The sequence below is a fragment of the Anguilla anguilla genome, chromosome 1, assembly GCF_013347855.1.
Source record: "Anguilla anguilla isolate fAngAng1 chromosome 1, fAngAng1.pri, whole genome shotgun sequence".
Taxonomy (NCBI): Eukaryota; Metazoa; Chordata; class Actinopteri; order Anguilliformes; family Anguillidae; genus Anguilla; species Anguilla anguilla.
Genome location: NC_049201.1, coordinates 51082759 through 51099857, shown reverse-complemented (window position 1 = coordinate 51099857; position 17099 = coordinate 51082759). Strand labels below are relative to the sequence as shown.

At 42.2% G+C, this 17099-nt stretch overlaps 1 protein-coding gene across 3 annotated transcripts in view; it reads left to right on the top strand.

Annotated features, from left to right (window-relative positions):
* nfatc1 (nuclear factor of activated T cells 1) overlaps nucleotides 1-16139 on the top strand; it is a 75271-nt gene extending 59132 nt beyond the window's left edge. For all 3 annotated transcript variants that reach the window (XM_035379176.1, XM_035379157.1, XM_035379166.1), the window contains one exon: nucleotides 12435-16139. In XM_035379176.1, the coding sequence (XP_035235067.1) occupies nucleotides 12435-12490 (56 nt within the window). In that variant the 3' untranslated portion in view covers nucleotides 12491-16139. The remainder of the gene's footprint in view (nucleotides 1-12434) is intronic.
* The last annotated feature ends 960 nt before the right edge of the window (nucleotides 16140-17099 follow it).

Here is a 17099-nt window from a genome sequence, read left to right as displayed (position 1 = left end):
CCATTATTGTGTTACCCGTATGTTCAAGTTAAGAAACGTTTTCTAGTTTAATGTATTGCTACTGTCTTTCATTTGTCTGTTCTTTTATTTTCTGTATTTTTTATGGCATAATCCATATCCCATTGTAAACATGTAAAAATTCACCACTGCTGCTTTCTTGCGTCTCTCATGTGAAAAGATTTAGCGTATCAGAAATGTATCCCGATAGTGACAGAGGTAAACAAAGGGGGGTATTCAGCAAAACAGGATGGGAAAGCCACGGTGTTTGCTGCTCTTGGCAAGTCTCCCTGTCTTCACAGCGTTCAGGCGAGCAACGACCCTTAAAAAAAGAGTGAGAGAGAGAAAGAGCAGACAGGGCCCCCCTTTTCCTCACAGTAGCTGCTGTCACCGGTCTATAAACCACCTCACATCAACCACGTTTCATGTGCACGCCCTGTTGTACAAATCATCCCCCGCGTGGACGCTCAAAAAAAAAAAAGCACAGTAAAATCGAACACTCCAGTGAATTAGCATTCCGAAGCGGCATATTAACATTCCTTTGATTTCCTTTTATTTTTGCAACCATCTTAGCCGGAGGGCCCGTTTCCTCTCCTGATGACAGGCAAACATTCTGAAGGAGAGAATGATGAGGTGGATGCTGATATAGAAGTCTACTTTTTGAGCATTTGTCACCTGCAAAGACCCGACAATGTCCAGGCACATGTGGGCTGTCTCAAGCGAAATGGAGTCATTGCTGAATTTTTAAATAAGAAAGATGAAATTAATCAGAGAAGACGTAAGGAATGAAACATATTTTCAGTGTTGAGTTGTGGGTGCTCTTTGTCTGAAAAAAAAAATGTGGCATTTAAAATACATTTTTTTGGGCTGACGAGCATTTCCCAATGAAAGGCATGTTAAGGAGAATGTTCGGACCATTGTTGAGATGGCTAAATTTCAGTGCTTTTTTATTTCTTTTGTACCTTTTGGTTTTTACACTCTTTGAGATCCAAGTGGCAAACCATGTACATAGTTTGAAGTCCCTAAACTGATAGATCTGTTACTTGTATCCCAATTCAGTTTTTTTTTGTTGCCAAAAATACTTTTGTAGTCACTGCTGTCATACCGGACCAAGGATATCGGGTCGTCCAAATGACAAATGTTTTTAAGACTCGAAAATGCTTAAATACTTAAATATTGAAGGTCGTTCCCCCACAGTAAATCAGCTTCCTAACCTTCATCAACATATTTTTCGAACCGTTCCTGGTAGATCTGTTAGAGCAGTGCTCATTTCTGATAAATCAAGCAGGTAATAATGAACAGGAATGCTTGTTTTTTGACCCGGGACCAGCTAGACGTATTTCCCAAAGTAACGATGGCTTTCTGTGAAGATGGTCAAGCTCCATCGCTCTGATACGAACGCCAGCTCAAGTCTTAAATCTGCAGGTGATGAAATTGCGCGGTTGGCTATGAAATACAGATGACATTGTGGATTGATGTATGTATTGAGATGCTGGAATGAAACCCCCCCAGAATCCTCTTGTGATTTGGAAGCCTTGAATTCACTGTATGGATATTTCAGAAGCTCCAGATGGGGGGTGGGGAGTGGTGTGGCGGTAAGGGCTGGGGGACTGTACTTAAAAGCCATTTCAGGAGATGGGTGACAGTCAGCCAAATGCTCCTGGTCTAGACAAAAGTAGACTGTACATGGCAGGGCAGGATTTTGAGGTAGTGTGAGGCCAAGTCATTGGTGAGAGGGGATCTGAAGCATTTGCAGTGAGAGCTCGAGGCACTTGAAGAAAGGGGTCTTGACAATTCCCTCATCAGTCCCAAGCAGTTACTGCCCAATTAAGGCTGTTGAAATAGCTGCTCTGGTTGTTTACTGCAAGCAGCAGTAGATTTCACTAGTCTGCTGTCCCAAAACTATATACTATACTCTAATGCCACTCTTCACTTCTCCCTTCATACCAAACTCAACCAGTCCCACATGGTTTAGGCTGACCCCGTGAATCCTGGACACCTGTTCCGACCGCAGTGCTTGGATGACAGATGGGCGTTTACTATGATCCAAAAGCACAGAACATTATGGGGACGTTAACGGACCATTTTACGGCACCGGGCCCCAACCCTTTCACCCGCCATCCAGAGACAGCACTCTTAAGTCATACCGTTTTATTCTTTGCGAATGGAATGTGGATTCGCCAGCCTGCCCCTGGGGCTGCCATGTTTTTGCGTGGGCCTCCATTGGCTCTGAGGACCTCCGGGGGGTCCAGCCTTCGTCTCCGAAGACCTCAACGGCACCCGGAACGGCAGCGCCGCCGTTAATCACATAGACGGCCGTGCGTCTGACCGATCTCCCGTGATAAACCCCCCTCCTTTGTCCGCTGGCCCTGTCCTTCATTGCGTCGTGAGCTTAATTCAGATCTGAGAGAGGTGCTTGGAAGTGTTCCATCGATGACGAATGCCGCCGATAAAACTCTGCACTGAGGTAAGAATTTGGACATTGAGTAGGTTTTTGGAAATCCCATATGACGAGTGACAGCAAACAGGTGATTTAAAGTACCTGACTGTAAATGATGATGTCATAAATCGCACAATATGCAGGTGTACAGCCAAATTCTCACTGAGATGCTTTGACAAAAAAATATACGCCCTCCCCCATGAAAAAAGTTATTGTTTCAATATGTACATATGTTTCCATCGAACCTCAATGCAAAATTTTTATTCTGAATTATATTCACCGTAGCCAGATATTTTCTCTCGGTTTTCGGGTTTCATTCTTTTCTGGAAAAACTCTTGCGGAACAATTACCAAGTGCTTTTGGCTGCCTGTGGTATTTGACTCACTAGAGAAATCACAATGCGAGCTTGTTTGCTTTACTGTTATATTTACCAGAATCTACGCAAGTTTAATTAAACAGCGTTGGCTCACAGATAAGGAAGTGGGGAGAAAGAAGACTGAGATTAGATAGTATGCAGTTTTGCCTGTAAGCTTATCGCTCTCCTTGGCCTGCCTTACACATGTGAAACAGTTGAAATAACTGAATTTGTTTGTACTGATGGTCTAGTTTGTGTGCGCATCCAAAGCCTGAGGAATTTAGACCAGGGCCTTGCGGAAAAGGGTGGAGGCGCCAGCCTTCCGAGAATATGGGAGCCTCGCGAATGCGTCCTGCAGTCCCGTGATTAGAGCCCTGGAGACGGTGGCAGAGCGTGTAAACACCTCCTGGCTTCCCCTCCCGGGATGAGCAGTGTCGCGCACGCCTGGGTCCCTGGGGACCCGGAGGAAGTGAGGGAAAAGGGTTGGGGACGAGATCAGATAGGGTGAGGCCCTTTTTTCGGCTGCAGGTGGCGGACTGCCCCGCACCACCGGAAAGGGAAGGGGAGGGTTTTCTCTGCCGCTTCGGAGCGAGATGGCCGCAAGTCGTGCGCCTTCGCGTAAGAGGCTACCGTCTTCGGATTCAGCTTTGGATTCTGGGAGTCCCGGGAGCTGCCAGGCCAAAGGGAATTCCTCCATAGGATCCAAGGCCTAGCTGCCCGCCAACGTGGCTTGGCTCTATGTCCAATCCCCCCCCTCCCCCTTTGTTGTTGCACTTGCTGGTGCATGAGGGGCAGGGATTGGCCAGCCACCAGGACACAGAATAGCTGCTGGAGGTCATTACATCACCCAGACAGACGTGCAGTTTTCTCAGCTCCATATTCAAACAAATTCACTTTCTCCTCCGTCTCTCCCCCGCCCTCCCCCCGATTCAGTCAAGCAACTAAACACTTCCACATGGGAATCACAGATCACCAGCTTTTCAGTTTGACTTTTTTCCCCCCAAATGTGACATACCCGTCTCAGGGGGGTGGGCCTCTGATATTTACTGCTGTTCATTCCGAACAGTATTGTGTAATCATGACATATATTACCATTATCAGTTCCTTTTCATCTCAAGTCATTACTCAGTATTGTGTTTGGTTTTGCTTTGTTGATTGTGCTGAAGAAAAAAAAATTCTATTTTGACTTCAGGCCCAATTATGTGTACTCAATGGTATGTTAATTACCTACCGTGGCAGCATAACTGCAGCAATAGTTGTAGATCGTAGACACTTTCTCTCTGTTTGTAGTGGAAGGAAAGCTGAACTATGCTACACTCTACAAACACATGGGTTATGAAGTGGACCCGGTGAAGAAAGATGTTTTTAGTCATTATTGGTCATAGACTTTATTATTAAATGCAACTGTTTGTATTCTTCACAAATACAGTTTGGCCAAGATCACCAACATTAACTGGACAACCTGTTTTTGAAGAAAAAGAAAAAAAATACTAGTTTTTTTTCATGTCACAGGACAAATGTTGAGTGAATACAGGTGACTCTCAACACACTTTTTGTGTGCGAATGTGCATATTTGTGTGCACACGCATGTGTGTGTGCGAGTGCATGTGTGTGTGTGTGTTTGCATGTGTGCATACATACAGTATGTGTGTGTTTGCACACGTTTATGCGCATTTGTTTGTGCGTGCGTGTGTGTGCGTGTGTGTGCGTGTGTCTGCATTTCCTGCAGCATGCACTTTAGGACAGGCAGTGCTCGGTTTCCTCTTACCTTGCATTCCGCCCACTAGATTTTGCGGTTCAGTGTTTTCCTATGATACCAGGTCGAGTGGCTGCCAGTGTTCCTCCGCGCCCCTCTCCTGTCATCGGGTCACGACGGCGCATGAATCAAGCTGCCACACCTCACGCTCTCTGCCGCCGGCTGGGACCGGCGCAACGGAATACCATAACGCAAATGGTTGCGCCCTTCCTCCTTATCATTTTAAGATGCGTGTGGGCGGCAGCAAATTGTCCATAAAGCATTTACGATGAAACTGAGAGAGCAGATTTGATATTGTGGGGAAACAAAAAGTAATATGTACTAGGAAATTCAATTGCTCCAACTTCTGAGCTAAGCATCCTCAACAGAAGTGAAAGATAAATTAGATCATTAGGGTGTTTTTTTCTTTTTCTTTTCATCGCAGTCAGCTAACACAGAGGATACTGTCCTAGATTGCCGCACAAGAATGACACCTTCAGTCAATCAACAATACGTCAAATTGTGTTTTGTGTTCGGTGTGTTAGGTGGAGACTTTTCTATAGTATTTCTGCACGACAATTTTTGGGCAGACTGCAACTAAAATGGTTTGATATGATTCAATGGCAAGGGTGCTTTCTACTGCGCATATGACAGTGCGAATGAACAATTAAATGGTTCAAATAATTTGGTAGTTCAGTCATGGGGAGACAAACAGTTGCATTCGTTACTTTGTCTTTTGTATTATTCAGAAATGTTTTAGAGGCGTGGTGTGCTCTCTGCGCTTTCTGCTTAAGTTAGAGAAGTCTTTTCAGGTGGGATTTTGATGAATGTGTGTAGTCGCTGACCCTACACGACTGTGCTCAACAAATACGGTAGAAGTTACAGCTGTTCAGGAAGAAGACTATCCTTGATGTGTAATATAAGCCTTGGGGAAGGAGCCAGCTGGGGTGGACAGAAGGATGAACAGGCAGAGGCTTTGTTACTGACATTGGCTTTAGATGTGTGTTTTAAAGGGCTGGGGCCTGCTCTCCCAAAAAAAGAGCATTTAAGAGTGTCAACCTGGAGCACGTATTGTATATCGCCCTGAAGCTTGAAATGTATATTCTTTATAAATAAAAAAACGACAGCAGACATTTTAAAACAAACCCCAGGGGAACATTTTTCATTCGAAAGGCTGGTTTAGAAACCTTTTTCATTTAAAAGGCTGATTCAGAAGTGCCTAGTAGCGTACATCCAACTGAGCGCAGGGATTTCTCCCCTCAGAGGACAACCCTAGGTGCCTTTGAGGCGAGCTCACCCGTTCAGACGAAACTAACTGATCTAGAACCGAAATCTGCGGGACTTCCGGAAAGATCACGGCCTTGGCAGAATATAATCGCGACTAGGAGCTTGTGTCCTCAGAACGGTCCTCAGAACAGAGCGAGCTGCCGGTCTTCGCTGCTTTGTCAGGAAACAAATGTTAGGATTACAGACACAGGAATATCAGGGGAAAGGAGCTGTTCAGCACCTCGGGTCTATTCGTCTCCTTAAAACCGCACTGTATCCTCAGAGCTGGAGTTCATCTGTCATTTGATCCGCTTTGATAGTCCGCTTAGTTGATAAAGCAAGCGTTTTAAACACTGTGTCAACTGGTGCAGGTCGACAAATGAAGCAATAAAACCCGTCTCACATAACTGAAAGTTGAAAGTAAACACATTTTCCGAGCTTGATGTGATGGTGTTTCTCGTAGCCTCAACAGATCATCGATGTCTGATCGATGTGAGGACAATATAAACCACTTATTTCATCACATTTATCATAAAGGCCGTATTCTTTACAGTTTAGAATTTTAATGGATCCTAATCTGAAAGCTTCACTTGAATTTATCTGGCATATTATGTGATTTGTACCACTTTAAATATCAAAATATGCTATATCTATATCTATCATGTTAATGTTTACTGGTAGAAATTCATATCACCCAAGGTAACAGAAAATTTGAATGAAAAGTTGGATTTGAATTAAATTTTGAAAGAGCAGGGTATGTAGCAACTGGTTTAATACATGAGAGCAAGAAACAAATTGGTTGAATGTACACCTCTAGTACAATGTGATTTAAGTATTTGACATTTATGTTTAATATTGAATATTTTCAGAGCATGTTGACATAAATGTTATGTAGATAATGCAACACCTGGGTGTCAGCTACATCTTTCGAGACCCTAAACAAAAATGTGCGCCAGCGTTCATACTGAAGACATTACTTATTTATGAGGGAAACCTAGCAACAAAAAAAGTCTTTTTGGAACTCTCTAATGAGTTCCAAGGAAAAAGTCTGCAGATTGAAAATCACCCACTTGTTAAGGCCACAGAAATTGCCCACATACCACAGGTGCCTGAGATTCCCCCAGTTTGTCTTAATCGGATTGGTTCTGGGTGTTTTTATGGGGCGGGGCAAGACCTGCTTTGGTGGCCAAGGGGATGTAAGAGTCCGTCAAAAAAAGGGAGGGAAAGGAGCAGAAAATGGAACGCGGTGGACCCGCTCCAGAAGCTGAAGCTGAACGTCTCTGTGGGGCTAGCAGCAGCCTGGGTGTGTTGAGGGCACAGGGTGTGCTTGTGTAAACGTGAGAGAGGCGGGCGTGGGCTCACGCCCAGGGAAACGATGCGAGGAAAAATCTCCCATTGTTCTCACCGGTGGGCCCTTCCACCATCCACTGCTGGCAGATGTGAAGAGCGATCTGGGAGGGGCCGGTTTTATTAAAGCCTCCCTGTTTGTTGTGTCAGCAGCAGACTCCTTCCAAAAATATCCCACTCGGCACTTTGCGATTACAGAGACAAAAATAACATTTTGAGGTTTTCAACCAATCAGAGGCATTCAGGGTAATAAAGGTGTACCTCTTAGGCAGAGATTGTGTGTGTGTGTGTGTGTGTGTGTGTGTGTGTGCACGCATTTTTTTCACAGACGGAACCCTTTCAGTTGAATTTTCCATTACTGCATTGTTTGTTTGTTCGCCACACCGTTGAATAACAGGAGGTCTCCCCAGACCCCAATTTAAGTCCACAAACAGCAATAACATAACATGTAACATGAAATTAAAGTTGCAAAGCAGATTGAAACAAAAGAATTTCCAATGTAAAATAAAGTTTGAAAAATGGTTTTTTATCCCATACATGATGATCTTTATTACTACAACTGTTTTATTAACTACTGTTCCTCATTCCAACTTTTCTACCCAGGAGACAAAAAAATAGTTGGACATTTGGTTTTACCGTGTAGAAATTACAGCAATGTTATACATAGCCCCCATTTCTGGGCACTATAATACTTGGGCTTCAAAGGTGTTTTTGATTAGTCAGGTGCGTTCAGTTGCTTCCTTAGTGCAGGTATAAGAGTGCTTTCAGTATCTAATCTTAATTCTTGACTTTTGAGTACCTTTGCTCTCTATTATTGGCATTTGGCTACATGAGGACCAGAGTTCTGCCAATGAAAGTCAAGGAAGCTACTATTATGAAGAAAAATCCCCAAACACCGGTCTAACCAATCAGAAACGCTCTTCAAGAGGCAGGCGAGGATGTGTCAGTGACTAATGTCCACAGAAGACTTCACAAACAAAACTTCAGCAGCTGCACTGCAAGATGCAAACCACTAGTTAGCCACAAACACAGGATGTCCAGGTTGCAGTTTACTGAGAAGTACTTAGAAAATTCAGTAGAGTTCTGGAAAAAGGTCTTGTGGACAGATGAGTCTAAGAAAATGAACTAACAGCACCGCCCCCTCATCTATGAAACATGTTGGTGGGCGTGTTATGGTTTGGACATGTATGGCTGCCACGGGTACTGTCTCACTTTATTGATGATATAACTGATTATCTTTATTTTACTTTACAACTACTTTTCGTCATTCCTTCTGTCAACTTTTCTGCCCAGGAGACTATATTAGTTATTAGTCATGTAAAAATAGTTCTGTTGAGGCTGTAACTGTTGATAGCAGAATCAGAATGAATTCTGAAGTGGACAAAAGCATCTTATCTGCTCAAACCCAAGGAAATGCCTCTAAACTCATTGGACGGTGCTTCATGCTGATGGGAAATGATACCGAACATACTGTTGAAGCAGCACTCTAAGCCAAAAACTGGAAAATTCTTGACTGGCCAAGTCATTCACTCGAACTGAATCCAGTTGAACATGCATTTCATATACTGAAGCGAAAACTTAAGGCAACTAGCCCCCGAAACAAGCAAGAGCTGAAGATGGCTGCAGTGCAGGCCTGGTAGAGCATCACCAGAGAAAATATTCAGCACCCGGTGATGCCTATGGGTCACAGACTTCAAGCAGGCATTGCATTCAAATGAAACGCAACATTATTATGGAGCTGTGTGTGTGTGTGTGTGCGTGCAGTATACACACACACACACACACACACACACACACACACTCACACCATATACATTGCAATATATACAATACAACATATATAGTCTGACACTGTTTAAAATCCATTCTTATCTTATATCATCCTCTTCACATGGATCAATAGAGCTTGTTTGCGCTTTACGTCCCGATTTTGTAACAGTGTTGTTTTGTAAATATGCGTGTTTGCATAGGTTTATGTACCTAGACAAAAGGGGCGGGATGGGGTTGGGGGGGGGGGGCGTAGGCAGATAATACAACACCCTAAAGGACCTCTCAGAGGCCAAAGTGCCGCTTGGATCATGATGACACAGCTGAAAGGGCAGAGTAGGAGAAAGCGGCCGGGCCTTCCCCCACTGCCGCGTAAGCGTTGAGAAATGCACCGAGAGGCTGCGGCCTGACCCCTCTCCTTCGTTCGGTCTCTGCGCTGCGGTGTGTCTCTTCCCTGGGTGTGGGGCCGGCTGAGTGACGCGGCGCAGGCTTCTCGCTGCGTCCTGCTGCGTCCTGCTGAAGTCTGCTCTGTGAGATTACGGCTCATAATCTCGTAGCCGCGGAGTTTACGCTAGCCGCGGAGTTTATGCTAGCCCTCGAGGGCCGTTTTCCGTCCCCCTTATGTGAAGGCCCTCTCCGTTGTTATAAATCAAGGGGCAGGACGCCCCTCCTTCGGCACACTTTGGCTTTGTTACTTGAATGTTTCTTGTGCGATACCTGGGTGGGCTGTTGTAGCCTTCAGCAAGGTATTTAGTTCAGTAAATCTATAGATTTTTGTATGGATAGTTTTGCAGAATCACCGGTCATACAGTACAGTCACCCTTGACATGTCTACTGCCATGCTGATTAATTAATAAAAACAACAAAAAAAACGAATCGTGAAGACTAGGCAAATACGGTTGAACGCCTTCCATCCGAGGCCTTCATTTTGTGCTAAACTGTCAATAAATTTTGTTCTCTTTCCAAACGGGACTCGTTCTTTGCGGTAGCTATGTGCAGTGATCAGCATGATTACCTGGCTAAAAATAACCCTGTTTTAAAGTTGTGTGGCTTAGCCGTTCACCACATCCTGTTTCAGAGGCTTTACGTCACAAGAAAACAGTTTGCATGTGCCTCGGGCCGCCAAGGGTCCAGTCAGATGACTACCTGTTAAACATCTTATTTTCTCTCTCAGTGGAAAACCCGAAGGTGAAAATGGAAAATATTAGTTGAGATAAAGAAAGCAACGCTGCGGTTGACATGTGGGTGTTAGTATCGTCAAAGATAACAATGCCAATGTGATGAAAGAGCGAACGCATGTCTTTTTCTCTGAAAACTGGTAAATATATGCTGTTTTTCTGTTGCAGGGCAGTTGACACCCCCCCCTTCTTTAAAAACATTAATAATGGGGGTTGCTTCTACTGTTTTTCCAAGTCGTACAATGCCATAAAAGACTTGCATTCCATTTTGATCGTACAATAGTTACATCTGTTACAGGTAACTGCCTGTTTTGCCTTAGGCGCTCACAGGTAAAAACAGAATTCTGGATTAGAGTGAGGTTTTTTTTCCACAGGGAGTTCCACACACTGTCAGAAAGTGAATGTTAATCCTTGATGTGTATACGTGTAGGTACACAGGCAGACTGTCTGAGTTCTCACTTTTTATTGCTTTCCTGGTGGTTTCTCGGTTCAGTCAGTTCAAGCTAATAATGTGCAATATACCGTAAAATTTCAGTACATTGAAATATTTCTATAGTCTAATGTAGTATAACCTTTATATGTAATTGTCAGGTGTTGCAGTTGTCATATGTTTCATACTTAAACAATGTATTTCATGTACAGTATATCGTACACTGCATTTCAATAGTTTTTATGTGTGCATATATAACAAAAAACCCACGTTTTAAACAGATAATGAAATAAAAGATAACAAAAATATATAGTATATAAATGAATAGAAATATATAAAAATTCATTTATACCTCCAGTGAGCAGTGAAATGTCATGAGCACACTCATTTTCTTATGGGATAAAAAAATATAAAGGTGTATCATTTTCTTTTTAAGTTGAGGAAACTGGGAAGTGGTTTCTGCTATTGACTCAAGCGCTGAACTTCAGTGAATTTGTGATACCTTGCAAACTATGAAATCACTGTTTTGCTTTCTCTCGGCTTGTGAAAGTAAGCACCTTGCATTATTGAAGCAACCTTGTCAACCTCAAATGGAACAAGCTATTGGGGGATGGGGTTGAGATTTGTTTGTCAAATGGAAATGCTAATCGAGAGACTTCAGTGGAGGCTGCGTGTTTATGCTACTGTTCTCAGTCTGACAGCTTGCTCTACTACTGTTTGCTGTTATTGCCTTATAACCCTGCAATATCTAGATGTTGAAATGAGTATGAAGGTGTTTGATTTTGAATATAATGTTTTGTGGTGTTACAGTGCAAATTACATTTTCCCATTTATGAAATCAGCAGTCATCTAAACACGTCATATTATGTTCTAAACTGTTCATTTCTAATCTCACTGATATCTCTAAATCCTAATCTTGCTAATGCCCTTCAATATTGCAATGCAATAGCCAAACGACTAACCAAATGACAACTCTTCATACATTGCAGAATTCTGAGACACTGTGCAGTAGGGTCATATTGGTGTGGTTATGCAGACTTCCAGGAGCTGGAACTGATAAACTGGATAGACTTTGGCACTGAATGGAGGAAGATAGAGAAAAGGGGGAAGAGAGTCAAAGCAAAAGATAAAGAGAATGACAGGGATGGACAGAGAGGAAGAAATGTAAAACAGAGATAGGAATGAAGAGAAGAACGAGGGAGAGCAAAAAAGAAAAAATAGGGAGGTAGAGAAAGAGGCAGAGAGTGAGACATCTTCCTGTCCTGGCTCCACGGGGCTGAGTGTGACCTCATCGCAGGCTGGTGACTTGGGGGTGGTGGTGGTGTCATGGCAGCCGCGTATCTTCCTTTATCACCGAGCCCACGGACGCAGCACTGTTTACTCTGCCCTGGCCGGCCCCCGCTGTGTCCTGCCGCTTCCTCCTCAGTGGCCAGAGAGCCCTGCCGATAGCGAGCGAGTGTGGGAACTGTGTGGGGTCGGTCGTGAGCAGGGAAGTGGGACAGACAAGACCGCAAGTCTCCGGGGGTAGGGGCCAGCCAGTTTCTCACACTCGCCATCAGACGCCCCAGCTCACGCAGTGGGGATGTTAGCTTTTTTTCTTTCAGGCCTCAAGTTCACAATGAAGTGCAGTTTTTGTTGTTTTTTGCCCTTTGTTTTATTTCTTTTTTTCCCCCCAACTTGAAATAAACAATTGTCCCATTACCACTAACAATTTGGTGGAGTATATTGAGGAGATCACTACAGCTACCTAACTTTCCATGTCTTTGCTAGATTATAGTTATTTCTTGGGAACAGAAGCCAGGGACTAAGTGTGGTGTGATTTTTGACTGAACACTGGTGCAGACACACATTGCTGGCAGTAATTATACAGAAGTAAGTTATTAACAAATGCGCCTTTTTGTTCTCTTTTGTCTCCACAGTTAATGAAATAATACGCAACGACCTCTCCAGCATTTCAGTCCACAGCCACGCCTAGATGTTCAAGACCCGGCAATTGTAATCGTCGAATGCTCGCTCAACGGAGCACAGGAAGAGAAGGGGACGGAACGGATCCATGACAATGCATTCGTGCTATGACAGTGACCTTTTTCAGGGCCCACATGCTCCCAGTTCTCACCCCAGTCCCACGCAAACCCAACTTCCTGACCATCAGAATCCGGAACACGCTGTGTCTACGGAGACCGCACTGTTGCGTTTCAAGCTTCAAAAATAACGCGATTGAATGTCGTGTTTGGAAAAAGCCTTACCTCGAAAGAGAAAAAAAAATCAACGACAATCACCAAAATTCACTCTGCCTTAAAAAAAGATGCTCTTCCATGGACCAAGAATCCTTTTTTTGATATTTCAAAAAAATGAACTGCTCTTTGTGTTACTCACACAACAGGACAGTTGACACTCTGGGCGGCATTGTTCGGTTATAGCATCCTATCAGAAAGGAGCAGCCATAATAGGTGCCTTACATCGCCAACAAACTGAGACGCAAAATGTGTTGTTAGTTTTAACCTAGTCACATTTCGTATCAATATTATTGCAATCTTTTTTTTAAAGTTTCTTTCTTTTTTTAATAATGTTTACAGGAAGACAGCTGGAAGCAAAGTCCAAGGATTGTACTTGTATTGCCTTTTATCTCTATCCTAGGGTCCATTGATAATTAAGCATGCCTAATGTCCTTTGTACCAATAATGTATGCCTTAATCTTGTTTAGAAATTCTTTGGTAGCTATTTTGCCGTTTTCCTATTTCTCTAAGTAACGAATGAGTCATGCCAACAAGAGTAAAAACACCAACATTTATATATTTCTTAACTGTGGTGTAGATTGTTGATTCCGGCAGAAAGCACAAGGAGTGTGACACACCACATTGCTGAATTCTGGATGGAACTTAAAACCAATCAGAGTTAAGCAGAACTTAAAGGAGCGCTGTGCTTTCAGAGACTTTGAGTAGTGAGACGTGTCAGATTATGCTATAACATCAGATGTCTGGGCTGAACAAAAAATAGATTGTTTGACAAGAGAGTGCTAGATGGGTAAATTAACAAATGGAGCATTCCATGTGCTGTCAATTATTGACCAGTCTGCTCTTCAGTCTGTTCTCCGTTGATAGTTCCGCCCATCTGAGTTTATAATTCTGTGCCCTCTGATCAAAAAAACTTTAATACTCTACTTCAACAAAGATCATCTAATTTCTTTGGGAAAATTGTGTTTGTTGATGTTCCAGGAACAGGTGTCAAATATGTGATCTCGTTCAATCATGAAAAATATTATTGGCATTTTCTAACCAGTAATTAACAACCGGGCCTTTCCCAGCTTTTGTATCAGCTTGCTTTGAAAGCTTGGGTCTACATACCGTGAATGGAGTATTTTTTCTGCAGGATTCCAGAGATTATTTGAAATTGTACACAAGAAATTATGCCTGGCCCAGCATTTTGGTAAGACTAAATGTAAGTAAGAGTGCATGTAAATACAACTGATATTTCCTAATATATCTCAAGTTTATTCTCTGTCATTTCTTTTTTCCGTCTGAAGGGGAAAAAAGGAATAAAGCTGGCAATAATGGCGTACTTGATACCAAAGGATTTTACTTTTGGTGTGGTTATTGTTCGAGCTTCTTTGGCTATTAGAATCTGTAGTAAGTGATCAATAGGTAGCCTTGTCAGAGAATGAATGCACTTTAGGTAGTATTTTCAGTCTGTACCGGTTTTGGTGTCCACACATCTACATTTTGAGAATCCAAAGAAAGGATGTCAAACTGAACAACAAGATTTCTTCTCAATGAAGATCAAAGATCTTCCACATCGTTAAGTGTCATTATTTGTGCATTGTAAATATCTTTCTCGAGCATGCAAGCAGTACCAATGCTAATTATAATTTAGCTTAATATTACCTTTACATAGCTAAGTAAATACATAGGAATGACTTTTCCACTCATAAAGTATGTGGTAGCATGATTAAGTATGGGATAGTTATACTTAGTGCCTTATCGTTCTTTTCTCAGCTAGACATGATTGTAAATCAAACTCATAGCCTGGCACACAGTGAAAATGTATTTCCTTCTGAATATGAAATATTTATGGGGATTTAAAAGGGCGTTTCATGTATACAGTACATGGTCTTCAAAAAAAATATTTAAAAAGCCATATTCGTAATATTTGCACATTACTGTGAAGACAAGGATATAATGTGGCTCCAAATGTGTATAGGCATTTTACAAAGAGACTCGTAATGGTTTTTGTCAGCCTCTGCTTTTTTATATTGCTCTCTTTGCCCTTGGCATGATCAAGAAATAGTGGCATACTCCTCTCTCCGTGGCAGTTATTAACAGATATTATTATGTTATTTTTGATTCTTCTGACTGTCCTGGGTGATATAATGTGTCAGAGCGCCATGGCAAATTTGCCTTGAAGGTTGAAACAATATTTTCCATGTAAAATAATCATATTGAATCAATTACCCCCATTTTTTATTTGTCTGTGCATGTTGAATGTATTCCGTATTTCCTTTCCATTCCTTGACCATATGGCTACGTTTTAGTTTAAGACCTTCAGCATATTTCTTTGCCTTTTCCTCTTTTTTTTTTCTTTTACCAATTGACCGTATAAAACTAGGGAGGAATTAGGCTTCTCCCTATATGCCTAATAAATGTTTAAATATAAACAGACAGATTGATATATGAGGCTCTTTCCCCCCTATGCAGGGTTTCAAAAATGAGGTTCGCTTTTCATTAAGCACAAGCCCCCTCACATAGAGGTTATATATTTTAGAATATAAAATCCCCATTTTAGGAATCCAGTTTTGTCAAACACCCTGCCTATATTTAAATTTGAACCTATTATCCTCACTCTCGCATTTGTAATTTTAGGCATGTATCGTGGAATATATCTTAAAGTTCATTATACTGCCAAATATGCTCCATAACAAATGCAAAACAAAGCATGTGTAAAAGTCTAAATAATTTACATATTTTAATGCATACAAGGAATATATTCACACATGCATTATGTATTCCTGGTTTTTTATTTTTATTTTGAAAAGTTCAAAAGTGACTGGCTAAATTAAAACTCACATTAACGTATGTGGATAACTTTGCGCTATTTGTTTCACCCGACAGATTGAAGCTTAGCCATTCGTACTTTGTAAGCGATGGCCGCAGCGAGGTATTTATAGTGAAAAGTTCCGATATAGCTTTTGATGACGTCTTTTTTGTGCATCAGCGGGGTGGGGTGGGGAAGGGGGGTTGGGGCGGGGTCATGGTGAAAAACAGTTGTCTGCCATGGGACCCATGCCACGCTCCTGTGTACCACCTGCCAGTCCTCCAGACTTTTTCCATGGAGTGAAATTCCAAATCCGCCATCGCCATGGTGACAGAACACAGCCCTGCCCTCCGCGTGCTCGTCCAAGCCCGTCCCAAAATAGTCTCCCTATTTAAAGCTCCAGTCACACTTTTTTCCCAATTTGTTTTTATATCCAGCTTTCTTCTTCTTCTTCCTCCTCCTCTTCTTTCTCTTCTTCTTTTAAATCAAGTTGTAATATTTATATGTTATGGTTACCTCTGACAGATGATAATGTAATGTTTGCAAATACCCTGTATTTTGTGTCTGTATATACAATAAAGAAGCACAAAAACATACTCCAATGTATGCATTTTCATATTGCATGTCTCTCATGTGCAGACTACATTACATTTAATAAGCATATGCTGTTATCCAGAATGACTTTAGTGTAAGAAAGATATACTGTACATACGTTCACCTGATTGGTATGAACAACAGTACCATTCCTGGCTAGCAATACTCACAGAACGGTGAGTATAGATGTATCATTTAAGCACTATTGCAAGTTATCTGTGCTAACCAAAAACCAAAATACAAATTTTTAATGCATACAAACTACAAATACAAACATAAAACCATAAAAATATAAACCACATCATTAAAATACTATCACCTGAATTAGCAGAAAAGATCATTTTCAGTGGGCATAGTAGGGGGAGGGGAATGAAGATGCAGTCTGAAGAGGTGGGTCTTCGGTCTGTGTCAGAAGGCGGCCAATGATTCTGCTGGCCTGACTGCTCTGGGATGCCTGTTCCGCTACTGTGTACAGACAGACATTGTGACTGGGAGAATCAACCATGCAATGAGGTTGTGGAAGAGAGACATCTGGCCAGAGTGTAGGACTACGCAGGTGTGTGTGTGTGTGTGTGTGTGTTCGTGCGTGCGTGTGTGCGTGCGTGCATGCATTCGTGCGTGTGTGTGTGTGTGTATTTGGGGAGGTGTATGTAAGATTCAACCGGATTTGCATAGTCATGCCCACAGATGTACAATGTGGTTAAAGCCTAAACAAACCTGCCAGGCTTAAATAAAATCAGACAAATCTACAGCTGGTTGTTTTACTTCTACTGGTTGGAGACCATTGGCCCCTTCCCAAGCAAAAATTTCCAAATTCCCAAAGTATTTTTATTCATGTAAAAATATTATATTGTATTATCCAGATCTACTAACAAGGCCAAATGCACATTACCAGGCCAAAGTAGAAGCATCATACACAATGTCCGAAAGTGATTGTCAAAGATCAGATTTGCGCATGTGGC